Source organism: Lepidochelys kempii, chromosome 8 (assembly GCF_965140265.1).
Source record: "Lepidochelys kempii isolate rLepKem1 chromosome 8, rLepKem1.hap2, whole genome shotgun sequence".
Taxonomy (NCBI): Eukaryota; Metazoa; Chordata; order Testudines; family Cheloniidae; genus Lepidochelys; species Lepidochelys kempii.
The window spans coordinates 24,691,516-24,706,507 of NC_133263.1; the positions used below are offsets into that span (position 1 = coordinate 24,691,516).

Below are 14,992 nucleotides of genomic sequence, written 5' to 3' on the forward strand. Positions count from 1 at the left end.
TTTTTTAGCACTATAAATAAAAACACAAACTATAGCATAGCAGGATTTACTGTACAAGAGCAACAAAAAATCATTAGTTATAAGTAGAAGAAGACCTTATAAATTCCCCCAAGGAACAAAAACCACATCATCATTAGGTACCAATTATTCAAGATACTGTCATTGACATCTAAATATATTTTTAATTATCTGGCCCTTTTCGATCTCTGCATATTTTCATTAGTGCTCAGTACAGTCGATATAAACTGTAGCAGTGATTTAATACATGAAATTGTCTGCAGTTGTCAAGGTAACTTGCAAATGTGATTTGATGTAAATTTTGCACTTGCAAAAATCTGTAGGCAATGTGATAGCAACGTAATCCTCCTACTGTCAGTAAAAACTCCATGGCTAGTTAAAGAAAAAATGTTCTTCCAGCAGGTATGAAGCTTTGCTCCTAAAAATGCAAATTACATTGCCATGGGTCCTACTTAACCTCTTTAGTGTTGCCAGAGCATCACTGTGTAATGGCACAGAAACCTGTACAAAACATCAGTTCAAATAAATGCAATATCATAACATGCAGCTTAGTCTATTTTGGGCTACATTGAAGTAGCATATTTTCCAAATATGTTTGCTACTTCATTCAGCCCCGAACAGGTTAATCAGCAACAAGAACAATTTATATCCTTTGTTTTTATGGGAAACATTGTATGGCACTGTAGCAGTCTTACACAAGTAAGGTGGAAAGTATCCAACATGCCTATGTATGCCTGGCTGAACTTTGCATAATTTTGAGTTGTTTTATCTGCAATTATGACATGAAATGAAAGAATTGACAAGATGGAAAAAGACTTGCAACCATCCACATGATTACTAAAATGCTAGGTGAGATCAGGAACTGGATCATAAATTAACTCCTCCTCTAATTCTTTTGCTGGAAGAGGAAATTATGTTAGTCTGTAAGTCCAGACAACAATAGGGCTGTGGTGACTTTCTTTTTCCTGTTTCATTCATGTTGGAAGGATGGTCGTTAAGTCTGATTTTAAAATAATAATTCTGAGATTTTATTCAATCACTGAATTTATTTACAATCTAAGAAAACAGTAAATCTAATCTCATGCTGTGGGACATAATGCACCCATCTAAATTCCTTCCTGACCCTCAAAGTTAAGCAGATTATATTTCATTTTGTCTTCGTCTGAGGCATTGCTGCACTGGCTACCATCACAGGCAGGATGCACGACTACATGGACCAATGACTTCTTGTATATAGTGTATATATTCTGAGATATAGTGTCCAAACTCCTGCCTAGAAGAAACACAAATATATCATGCAGTTTGTTAGATATTTAATATTACAGATGGTTCAGCAAAAGGAATGTGATAACGGTAACCCTGATAAACACATTTATCCCTCTTACTCCAAACTCACATTATTTTCCTTTTCACTGTTATCTGCTTGATTTCTAAGTGGTCCACCATTGACTAACGACAATTACTTGAATGTAGTCAATGCCAACAATAATCCTTTGTCATCCACTCAGGGCTGTATCTGTTGGAGCAACAATATCTCCTAAAGCACAAACCTCATTGTCTGGCTATGCCAAAAGACATTAGATATGGTTTAATCAGGTCACAACTTTATTATTAGATGTCTGGGATGAACCCGGCGGATAAAATGTGCAGTGGAGGTGAAAACCCCCACAATTCACCTGGGGGACGGGGGAGAGGAGTGCTTTTTTCAGCCCCCCCCCATTTCTGTTCATGTCCCTCCAGCAGATCCTCTGCCAGGACCCTCCAATTCCAGCCAGTTCCTGGGGGGAGGGAGGGCAGGCCCAGGCTGACCTTTTCAAACCCCTCATTCCTAGGCGGTGAGTCATCCACCACGCTGACTGCTTTTCCAGCAGTTTTACGTCTCCCCTCCCACGCAAAGCCAGAAAGCATTGCCCTCTTCTCCTGGCCAGCCAGACAACCCTCCCCCAGCCCGCTTAAAGCCTGCTTAAAGTGAAGGGCAGTGACTTCCATACGTCAAAAGATCAAGATAAAGCACAAACCAGAAGGGTACCTCCAAGATTATTATTTCCACAGCAGAACCTGAAATTTGATATTCTTTGGCTGGGAAATATATTTCTAACAACAAAAGCCGGTGAAAGTATTTTTCCTATTTTATTTGTGAATCCACATTGATAGGTAAAAGACAAAATACAGTACCTGATCTAAAGAGATGCTGACGTTTTTGCTTTACAGGAGTGACAACTGTCCTCACAATGACCACCTTGAGCATCAGTGCAAGAAATTCCCTTCCAAAGGTGGCCTATGCCACTGCTATGGATTGGTTTATAGCAGTGTGCTATGCATTTGTGTTTTCAGCACTCATCGAATTTGCGACAGTAAACTACTTCACAAAGAGAGGTTACGCATGGGATGGCAAAAGTGTGGTTCCTGAAAAGGTAACACCTTTACTAATAGAGTTTATGAGACATACATTCATATCTATTCATGGCATTTGTGTTGGATTCAGTCTGTATGTTTTCTAATGTGATTTAGATAATCTACTGAAAGAGGCTCTTTACATGGATATTGGGCATTTTCTGTTCAGGATTTGCTGGTCGCACTATGTGCTGAAATCACTTGTTGTATGCAAATTACTAGCATGGATAGTGGTTACATTTTCATTTTTAGAGCACTACCAGGATGTGCAGCATTGTGTGGCAAAGAGAGGAAGACATAATCTCTGTCCCATGTCTCAAATCTGAAAGATACAAGTTGGCTGAGGCTAACACTGTGGCACGAAGGGAAAGCTCATACCTCCAACACTCCCCACCCCCTTCCTGTCATGTCTTTATATGGCTCCCCTAACTGTAGCACCTCCCAGTTATTTAACAGTCTCTCTTTATTTTTCCTTTCCTTTCCAGCCTATAGTAGGAATAGATTGACTAGTTTATATGTTGTGTGTTTGAGTGAGGACTCAGTGGATCTGTGCAGTGTCTCTGAGCCTGATGCAGAGCTCACTGAAGGCAGTGGATATATTTTCCTTGATGTCCACAGGTTATGGATCAGGACTAATTTTGAAAGTTTGTGTGTAGGAAGAAATAGATTAAGAAACTCACTGCACAAGAAATCATGACCATGAACTTCAGAACTTAATGCAAAACACTTTTATTTAATTTAGTTTGCCCGCATCAAAGTCCAGGCCCTTTGAAAGCTCTGTCTGACACACTGAAAAGCCTTCCCTTATTTAATGATTATTTAATTGTGACGTTAGAATGTAGCTTTCATGGCAGACCATGTTTTTGAAGGATAAGGGAGGTGATGTCTGAAGTATCTAGGTCCAATACCATGGAGACCTTTAACTATACACCATATTCAATGGGGAGCCAGTGAAAAGAGTGGGGTACTATGATTGCTAAGTAGACAGACTACTGGGTTTTGTAGCAGTTGGAGCTCGTTCAGGTTGTGTCTTCATTTCTTAATATAAGGTGCAGTGAGCAAGCCTAGAAGTCATGACTCTGTGGATCACCATCCGCCTCATCTCTTTCTGAAAGTATGGGGTGCAATCTCTGCCAGTTACAGGTGGAAGTAGACATTTTTTGCTGCCATGGCTCTTTGGGCTCCCAGTATCTCTGGGCAGTCTAACAGCAACCCAAGATTGCAGACAGATTTGAACTGGAGGATGATGCCCTCAGTAATGGGGCTGTAATAGAGGAGAAAAGTTCTCTGAAGCACTTGTCTCCTCTATTACATCCCCAATTTTGAGAGCATCTGAGTTATACCAGCTGAGGATATGGTCTGGTATGTATAAGTTTGCTTATACATATTGCTGTGTAAAGGATACACAGAGTGGGTATTTTCTGCAGGCACTTGAATACTCCAGGCACTTAATATGTAAGTTCAATAACATGATGGAGAAGACTGAGCATTGTGGGACCCAGCAGGAGAGGTCTTGTAGGGGATGCATCTCAGACTTAGAGGTCATATTGTGTGCCATCAGCAATAGCTGAACTACAAAGGAATCTCAAACCAGGCTCCACAAGAGTGGAAGTTACCTATTAGCAAATATATCCCATCCTTTTCTGTGGAAATCAGAATCTATGTGTGGGGCTTTATGAACTGATAAACAACAACGAGAACAAAGTGAAACCTTTTCATTATTATTTCATCAGGATTCTTCACTCCAAGCACCTCATAGTAACACAAGTGAAAAAAAATATGTGTAGATGATGCCAGGCATGCATGGACCATGTTTAGTAAAGAACCCACTTCATGCAATGTACAATTATACAAAAACAAGGGGGATAGAAGTGACTGTGACAACTGTAGAGGTTTCTTCCTGTTGAACATCATCAGAAAAGTTGTCACTCACATTGTGCTCCCTAGGCTGCAATCTCTAGGTGAAAGAATCTATCCTGAAAGTCAATGCGGTTTTCACTCAGAACACTCCACCATTGATACGATATTTTTGGTTAAGCAACTTCAAGAGAAAGTGTAGAGAAAAATGAATGCCACTCTACATAGCCTTCATCGATCTGATAAAGGCCTTGGATATGTTCAACAGACAGGGCCTTTTTATGTCCCCTTATATTTTTGAACTTTCATTTCTTACATCAAGGTATGAGGGCAACTGTGGTGTATGAAAACAAAGAGTCAAATGTTTTTGACATTAACAGTGGCATGAAACAGGGGTGTATCTACTTTTCATTACTGCTTCTTCATGCATTTAGGGACAGCAATGATAGCATTTATCAACATTGCAAGATTTAGAGTGAAAACCAAGATTCTGAGAGATTTCCTGTTTGCGGATGATGTGGACTTGGTTGCCCATAGTGAATCTTCCTTGCAAAATCCCTTGGGTAGATTTCATGCAAAAGCTTCAGGCTGACAATTAGTTTCAAGAAGACTGTGATCATGTACCAAAGATTTACCCATTCTGGAGGCTAATTCGCTTAGTGTTGTTGACAGCTTTTGCTACTTGGGTTCTACCATCACCAGAAATCTTGACTTTCAGACTGAATTAATAGAATCGAAAAAGCAGCTAAGTATTTCAGGCTTACAGAAATACACATGGAATAATAGCAAACTATTAACTAAGATGAAGATGCAAATCTAAGAGACTTGTGTGCTGTCATCCCTGCTTTGTGGTTCAGAAACCTGGACTACTTATGCCAGGCATATCAGGAGACTGAATGGCTTCCACATGAGATCCTGAAAATAAAGTAGGGAAACACATTACCAAACACAGAGATGCTGGACTGCACAGGATTGACCCACTTAGAAACCACTGCTAAAAAGAGGAGGTTGCAATGGCTCATTCATGGCAGGTGAATGGCAGGAGACCATATCTCCAAGAATATTTTCAATTGTGAGATTTGAGACAGCTCTAGAAAGCACGATCACTCTTTTTGGCAATACCATGATGTGTGTAAACATGATATGAATTCATTCAACATCAATGTGGAAAGCTGGGAGGAGTGTGCAGGATCCTTTCCAATTTGGAGGGAGTATCTGAGTAGGTGCAGCTCAAAATGAAGTGATTTGGATCCAGAAGATGGAAGTAAAGTGAGAAAGAAGAAAGCAGCATGCTGTAATCATGGATTCTAACTCAGACAACACATGAATCTGTAAAATTTGTAACAAGCTATGTCACTCTTTAATTGCACTTGTCTGCCATAAGCGGATTCATCAGGCACCTGATTAGACCTCTTACACGTACACCAAGATCCAGTTTGGATTGACGGTTGCCAATATATTTCATGCCTGGTTCTTGCCTATTCTACACATGAACTTTTCTCATAATACAATGGAATATTCAATTAAATTGTAAAATGACAGATTTAATAGTGGTATTAGGAAATACTAATACTTTTTTAATATCATGAGTAATTAACCTGGGTAATTCATTGCCACAAAGTGATACTGAATTCAAAACAAGAATTAAACATATATGTGTATGTTGGGCCTGATCCACAGGCTATTGAAATCAATCATAGAATCATAGAATATCAGGGTTGGAAGGGACCTCAGGAGGTCATCTAGTCCAACCCCCTGCTCAAAGCAGGACCAATCCCCAACTAAATCATCCCAGCCAGGGCTTTGTCAAGCCTGACCTTAAAACTATCTAAGGAAGGAGATTCCACCACCTCCCTAGGTAACCCATTCCAGTGCTTCACCACCCTCCTAGTGAAAAAGTTTTTCCTAATATCCAACCTAAACCTCCCCCACAGCAACTTGAGACCATTACTCCTTGTTCTGTCATCAGCTACCACTGAGAATAGTCTAGATCCATCCTCTTTCAAACCCCCTTTCAGGTAGTTGAAAGCAGCTATCAAATCCCCCCTCATTCTTCTCTTCCACAGACTAAACAATCCCAGTTCCCTCAGCCTCTCCTCATAAGTCATGTGTTCCAGTACCCTAATCATTTTTGTTGCCCTCCGCTGGACATTTTCCAATTTTTCCACATCCTTCTTGTAGTGTGGGGCCCAAAACTGGACACAGTACTGCAGATGAGGCCTCACCAATGTTGAATAGAGGGGAATTATCACGTCCGTCGATCTGCTGACAATGCCCCTACATATACATCCTAAAATACCATTGGCCTTCTTGGCAACAAGGGTACACTGTTGACTCATATCCAGCTTCTCGTCCACTGTAACCCCTAGGTCCTTTTCTGCAGAACTGCTAGCGAGCCATTTGGTCCCTAGTCTGTAGCAGTGCATGGGATTCTTCTGTCCTAAGTGCAGGACTCTGCACTTGTCCTTGTTGAACCTCATCAGATTTCTTTTGGCCCAATCCTCTAATTTGTCTAGGGCCCTCTGTATCGTATCCCTACCCTCCAGCGTATCTACCTCTCCTCCCCATTTAGTGTCATCTGCAAACTTGCTGAGGGTGCACTCCACACCATCCTCCAGATCATTTATGAAGATATTGAACAAAACTGGCCCCAGGACCGACCCTTGGGGCACACCACTTGATACCAGCTGCCAACTAGACATGGAGCCATTGATCACTACCCGTTGAGCCCGATAATCTAGCCAACTTTCTATCCACCTTATAGTCCATACATTCAGCCCATACTTCTTTAACTTGCTGGCAAGAATACTGTGGAAGACCGTGTCGAAAGCTTTGCTAAAGTCAAGGAACAACACGTCCACTGCTTTCCCCTCATCCACAGAGCCAGTTATCTCATCATAGAAGGCAATTAGATTAGTCAGGCATGACTTGCGCTTGGTGAATGCATGCTGACTGTTCCTGATCACTTTCCTCTCCTCTAAGTGCTTCAGAATTGATTCCTTGAGGCCCTGCTCCATGATTTTTCCAGGGACTGGGGTGAGGCTGACTGGCCTGTAGTTCCCAGGATCCTCCTTCTTCCCTTTTTTAAAGATGGGCACTACATTAGCCAATGGAAAGGCTCCCACTAATTTAGATGGGCTTGGGATGGGGCCCAATGTGAACATTCAGAATTATATTAGTTAGGATTTTAAAGACATATATAAACCCTTATATTTCAGAGCAGAAGCCATACACTAATGGAGAGGTTTTTGAAGAAGCTTCCCCTATAAACATTTTAATCCATAATTGTCCACTATGGGTTTTGGATTTTTTTGCAGCTCCCTCTGAATCACTTGCTACTGTTCCCTCTCAGAGATAGGATAGTGGTCCACTATACTGATTTGATATGGCAATTCATACATTCCTTAGGACCATATAGTAGCTTCCATAAATTTGTTATAAAATATCAAAGTTTTTTTGAGAGAACAATAAAATCTCTTTAATTTACATAGGCAAAATAGAAATTTCCTGATTCATCTTGTACATAACACTGATCCTATTTTAATCTAATTCATGCTTTCATACACATTGACTATTATCCCTTTTGTTTCTTCAAACATATTTCCGATACATTTCCAATGCTTACCACCAAGGCATCTGCTGGAAAATATGTAACGTGTCATTACATATATTATTTAAGAAATCTGCTTTTAAATGGCTCTTACTACAAAATTCCCTTGATTTAAATCTTCTCCTCTGTACTAAAGAGACACTTTCTCAAGACTTGAAATGAGACAATGAGCATTGGAAGAAATATAGCTATTTTATATGAAATTTAAACATTAACTAAAGGATTTAGAATGAATTATGCAAAATGTTCACATATGAGAACTGAAGATAGTGTTGTAAAAACAAAATCTTTGCAGCATTATTAGTAGAGCTGAATGAATGGGGGCGGGGTGGGTGGGAGAGAAGGAAATCCATGAACATCCTTTCAAATTTTAAAAGGAATTTCAATTTGACTGGTTGGGGTCATGTAAAGGGGCTAAGCTGGGGCTCGACCCTCTTCGGGGTGGCAGGGAACCACACCGGCTTGCTACACACAGTTAACTTTGGGGAATTCATCCAGCCACCGGAGTCTTCCTCAGCAGCCCTTGCGGTAACTAGAGTGAGCACTGTAGGTCCGGGCCCTGAGTCAGGGCGGGGCACCAAATAGTCAGTAGCTCAGGCCCTCAGGCAGGGTCTGAGCAACACAACATGTGTGAATTAGCCCAGGCCTTCAAGGACCTGGAAGAGGGGGAGACTGCCACCCACGAGTTGGGTAGCAGGGGGGATGCAGGCCCACCCACTCCACTGCGTCCCAGCCCGGGGCCCTAACAGCAGCAAACGACCCACTGCTGGGTCAGTGGGGATCCTGGCCGCAACAGACTGACATGGGTTCTGGCAGAGTAACAGCCAGACTAGGGTCGGCTGTCCCTGGGCTACTTCCTAACTCCCCTCCTTCTGGTATCTGGGTCCCGGCAGTGTTCTCCAGGGGCTCCAGCACCGTGGGTTCCTTGGGGCAGTGGACAAGCGGCCAGCTGGGTAACTCCCCTGGATAGCTGGCGCAGGGCAGGTCTGGTAACTTCCATGGATAGCTGGCGCAGGGCAGGTCTGGCCAGTCTTGGTGTGGACCTGTGGCCGTGGGGTTTTCCCAGTCGCGGGCTAGGCTGGCTACATCTGGCCTCCCCGGCAGCTGGTCCTCTAGTGAGCTCTGAGGGCCCGCCTTTATACTTCCAGGTTGTGCCTTTCTACTTCCCGGGCTCCGCCTGTCCCACTGAGGGGTGGGCTCAGAGCTTCCTGGCTCCACTCACTCTGGTGGCTGGAGGGGTTCGACCCTCTCCAGGGCGGCAGGGAGCCACACCGCCTCACTACAGGTCATATTTGCTGTTTGTTTAGTATTGAAACTTCAGTAGAGTGAATATTTGGGAAAAACCAATATTAAGCTTCAGTTCTTGAATATTCACCAAAAATAATCAAATTGTGTAGTTGAAGGCAATATTAATAATTCATGCTATTTTGGTTAGTTGCATAAGTCATACAATCAGAGAATAGAAATAAAACCATGTTACCTTTGTAACTAATAACTAACATAACAAGTAAACATTTACAAAGAACTGTATGTGAATGATTTACATAATTATTTGCTGAAGAATATTTCTAAATTAAGTCAAATAATAACTAGACTTTTCACTGCAAAATATTTGCTCAGCTCTCCTTATTAATTATACTCGCAAGTTCATTATAGTTCCTTTTAAGGGTAATTTAAAAATACATTTTAGTGGAGATCCAGTTGCACTGAAATTTTGAAATCTTTTCTGTTCTGTGTAGCAAATAGACTTTCATATGGCAATGATATTGGTGTCCTAAGTAATCAAGATTTATGAAATGATAACCCTAAAATCATACATTCCATTTGATGTGAGACTAAATTAAACATTAAAAATCCCATGAAACACAATATTCAAGAATAGTTTAAAAATATTAAAGATTGTATGGCTCTTGTGTTCCCTAGAAGTTAAGGATCCCCTTATATTCTTCATATTAACATACCGAAGATATTCTCTGTACACCGTGTACTGAATGAGCTGTCATGAATGCTAAGGAAAAGGCAAAGCTAAGTAAGGCAAACTTGTGATGGACAGAAGTTTATAATCTAATATCACTCAGGGCTCTGATTAGATGTCATATTACTTTTTCATAAACTTCAATGGGACATAAAATATCGAGATACTTACTGGAGTTAGGCTTTGCCTAGCTCACATTCTTCATAAAATGTAAAACTACAAAATGGCTGTTCTATTAGGTTTCTGTGAAACAGTTATTCATTTAGCTGGATTTATTACTGCTTACTAGAATACTAGGGCTGTTTCTGTTCTGAGCAGGTAAGAAAAAGTGAAAAAGAAAAGAAATATGAGAGCTGAAGCTGTTGATGGATGAATGACCAAAGGACTCCCTGATTTTGACTCTTCTTTCCTTTTGAATTAACTGTTTTTCAGCTGCTTATTCTATTTATTAGGTTGAAATAGTCTGAGACATGTGTGCTGAAGGGAATTTGAAGGCTGTTCCTCAGCCTCAAGGATATGTGTTGATTTGGTCTAACTTAGAAATCTTCTATTAATTTCTCATGGAGGGAAAATGAGAAATGACTCTCCTTTCTCCTCCCTATCCCCCTTTCCTTTCCCTCTGTTTGCATACTTTTTTTGTTCTTTTCTTTTTCTGTTCCCCCCTTATTTTTGGGTGGGAAATCAATAAAATAGAAATAAAATATAAATATATACTGAATTATATTAGTTAATAGAATTAAAACAATCCGTTAAAGGTTCTTTTTTTTTATCTATACCTTCTCTTTACTGTTCCAGGAACACGGGATCAGATTTTTGGCTCTGCCCCATTATCAGTTTCAGACACAGTTTAGAGCCCTTCTGAGCCGTAGGTGTTGTTTCCATATAGTCAGGGATAGCTGAAACACAGTACAGTAGTACTTCTCTCATGCTTCCTTTCCCTTCAACTCAACCTATGCTCTGACTTGTTCCTATATAAAGGCTATGCTGTAGAGTAGGACTGCCTACAACTTTATGCCAGCTGAGATTACCGTAGGCCAGATGATTTCAAGCCAGTTAAAAGGCTTTAAGACTAATTTAAATGGTCAGAGTGGCACAATGCCTGATCAAGGACCAGGATCACATCCAGTATGTTTAAGATAACTCAGTCACTTTCTATTGAACTATAAGCACTTTTAAAAATATCAGCATTCTAGGATGGTCCATAAATTTCAGTGCGATATATGGATATTTTTAAATAGACTGGGAATATACAATTTTATAGCTCCCACACATTCTGAATGAAACTCCAACCATTGCAAGTCAGCTAGTCCAGTGGTAACCTGCAAAAGGCATCATTAAGTCTCCAATATGTCCAAGCCCTTAAACACATGCTTAAGTTCCAAGTATTTTGCTGAATAGGGAATCAATAAGCTGTTTGTTGTGTTCCTTTTAAACAGGCATTCTCTCTCAGTGTGAGGAAGATGAAAATGATATGTATGATAAGTTGTGTTAGAACTCATAATACATTATTTATCTTGGTATCTGAATGACAAATTTGGAAATAGTTTTATAATGGTGGCATCCTTGGTATCTCTCAAACTCAATATATTTGTTTTAGTCACAAAGCTCATTTGATTCAGAAGACAATGAACTATATTTAGTTTTCTGCTGTTTGATTAATATTGCAGATATTACAATACACTGATTTGCTTACTATCAAAAATAGCATATCCTAAAATGTATCTGTTATTCTAAATGTTTTGGGGAATTAATTAGTTGATTTATTTCTAGGAAAAGTAATTAAACTGAGAGATTCTATCTTGTTCTTGAGTACAATGTTTTACATAAATCTCACATACACACCTAACATCTAGTTAGTCCAGTTTGAAGTATATTTTCAATATATAGCAACAACACTGTATTATGGTACATTATCACAATATTAACTATTGAAAACGTGGACAAGAATAAAATTCATGTTTTTCTTTCCCCAGCCAAAGAAACTGAAGGATCCTCTCATTAAGAAAAATAACACATACACAGCAGCAGCAACAAGCTACACCCCTAATATTGCCAGAGACCCTGGGCTGGCTACCATTGCTAAAAGTGCAACAATAGAACCCAAAGAAGTTAAACCAGAAACAAAACCACCAGAACCCAAGAAAACTTTTAACAGTGTCAGCAAAATTGATCGACTATCAAGAATAGCTTTCCCACTGCTTTTTGGAATCTTTAATTTAGTCTACTGGGCAACTTATTTAAACAGAGAGCCCCAGCTGAAAGCCCCAACTCCACATCAATAACCCTGTTAACTCATGTAGTTTTGTTCAGTCTTTTGCACTGGGGATTGCTTTCAGTATGACACACAGTAATTCCCATTTGCTTCATTGCCTCTGTCTTAAAGAAAATGAAGGTTTCCTTATATTAAACAAGTATATATATATTTTAAAAAAGTAACCCTGTATACTAGGGCCATAACAATGTGATGTGTACACCTGGGAACCATGATTCTGAAGAAGGGAGAGGAAAAGTTCAGTAATGAAAATGAATTTGAAACCATTTGTAGATAGCTTATTACTGAATATCCCAACAAAGATACTGGACATGTATGTGAAATATTTTTATGCAAAATAATTGTGGGGGAAAATACTCTATGATGTTCATGTAGCACACACTGTAGTGTACTTACCATTTACAGAGCACTATTTATGTTGTATTTTTTCAAGGCTGTAACCCTTTCAATTTTGTCAAATTCCATGAGATACATTATATTTCCAGCTCTTCTCCCCACCCTTCCCCCCAATCCCCAGTCACTGGTCTTATAATATTAAATGTTCTTTAAAGAAAAGGAAGTCTGCATATTCTAGGAACAGTTTATCACTGTACAGCACATATGATTCAATGGTAATGAATGCTTTAATCTGCTGTCTTAAGGCAGTCTTGTTGTAAGCATTAATTTGTCACTAGAAAGACATGAAATCAGTTGCACAATTAAGTGCAGAATTCAAATGCCCTTTACCCCATGTGTAATCAAACCAGTACCTGGATGCTTTTATAGGTAGCTTTTATTTATCAATATGTTTCAGAAAGAAAAAAAAGTTTTGCAAGCTCTAGATATGTTGAATGTATTCTTTTATGAAACAGTACATTAAAAAGCTTTAGATTAAAATTTATGGAGAGCAGAAAGACAAATTATAGTATTTAAATAATATATGTAAATATGCAGCATGAGATTGTACTTTTTTTACTTTTTTAAAGTTGTGTTCTTAAAATATTGTGTAGGGTTCATCTATCTTAGCTCTTAATATGTTGTTAAATGCTAAAGGAAACATATTTAGAGCCTGCATTAAAAAAGTCCGTGGTACTGGAAAGACTACAAAAGGAAAGAAAGAGCTTGGAGTTAATTTCATTTGTAAAGTGGTTAAGTGTACAGTAGTTTGCAATTTGACAATGCCATCCAATGTATACTATTAGATAAATGACTGGTCTGCTCAGGTCATGCATAAATACTAAAAAATGGAATATATTTAGTAGGTAAAACTGGTAAAATACTTGTTAAGACAGAAAAATCATCTGTATATTACTGCTATATTTGCTGATACATAACTGTTACAATAAGTGATGTAATATATGTAGCATTCAATACAAAATCATACACAAAAGAATGTACAGGAAAATAGATTTTATTGAGTAAACTTACTACATTTCATTTTTACTGTAGCAATATATTTGTAGGAACAATATGTAAGGGCTTTAAATACAAGATGTCCATTTTGCAGGTATGGTATTCCCTTTAAAACAATTCTAGTTAGTTTCATTACTTCTGAGAACTTCTTAGAAATATAAATTTCAGGTAAGGATTTTTCAAAGAGATTGAGAGATTGATGGATTTTTTCAAGCGTTAATTCAGAATCCACACAACACGGTATTGAGTGAATTTAAAAACAATGCCAAATGAACAGTCAGCAAATTAGTTAATGAGACAGTCAAGTTCCATAGTTATGTTTCAGGCAATGTTTTATAAACTCTTTCTCAATAAATCAAGAGGTTACCACTCACAATCTAAACAAAAAAATTGATGTTTATTTAGAAAAGAAGTTTTTTTTAAACAATACTTCATTGTCTAACATTTAGTCCTGTCTAAACTTGATGAGCTAATCTGATGGGAGTTTATTAAAGGGGATGTTTCATCTTCTGGTTCATGTGTAGATATATGTATAGAAAAAAAATAAAATATGGCTCTTTAACTTCTGTGTACTTGTTTATCTTGTTATTTTTGGCGTTAATCTAGTGTGTTCATTTAGGGTATTTTATCTTCCTAGCTATTCATAGCTACCTTTTGGTCTGCATTTTGCACATTAGATGTGAATATTACTTAATTAGTCTGCTTTTTGCTATGCAATGACTGCATTATATCACCTCTTAGTTTGTTAGTCTATGTGAATAGTATTATACTGTATAAATTTGATTGCACAGTTTATCAAATATAAAGTATTCTCTATGTAGCTTTTTTACAGTGCTTTGCTAAACCATGTAATAATAGTAAGTCTTCCTTGAAAATAATGATACACTCTTATAGAGGACAGTTCCTGTTTACTCCTGGGATAATTTTAAAAAGATGACATTGAATGTTTATTGCACCTCAGTGCAGTAATGTGGCAATAAAATCTAAATCTAATAGAGGTTGTTTATGGCAGAAGCATGTATTTGCTTTACAGAGTTTAGCAAAAGCTCTTTATTTTATGTCAGACTGTAATTCTATTATAATAATAAAGATAAAAATGTTCAATAATGAAAATGAATGTTTTACTTTTTGGTTTTTTAGTTACTGCTCTTTACTATATGTTGCGTGAGAAGCTGCTATTCATCTCAGTTTCTGTGTATTCAGAAATGAATGACATTCTAATGTTTGTAAGTGTCTGCACGATGTTTTTCAAGGGACACAAGCAATATCAGAATAGTTTCTGAAATATGATTTTATATTTTTTTAAAAATAATGAAGTCTGAACAGTGTTCATCCAAAAAGCAATAAAATGCACTAGATGAACAAGTAATTTAGGTTCACTGATATGGTGATGGGTATGATACAGAGCCAAAATAGAACAGGATAGTGTCACAGTTAACTTTTTAAAATAATTACTGTATGTGATAGAATATGG

The 14,992-nt window shown here is 38.4% G+C and overlaps 1 protein-coding gene across 1 annotated transcript in view; it reads left to right on the top strand.

Moving 5' to 3' along the window:
- GABRA1 (gamma-aminobutyric acid type A receptor subunit alpha1) overlaps positions 1-14,602 on the top strand; it is a 56,095-nt gene extending 41,493 nt beyond the window's left edge. The window contains exons 9-10 of the mRNA XM_073355911.1: positions 2,230-2,432; positions 11,828-14,602. Of these exons, the coding sequence (XP_073212012.1) occupies positions 2,230-2,432; positions 11,828-12,136 (512 nt within the window). The 3' untranslated portion in view covers positions 12,137-14,602. The remainder of the gene's footprint in view (positions 1-2,229; positions 2,433-11,827) is intronic.
- Positions 14,603-14,992: the final 390 nt, after the last annotated feature.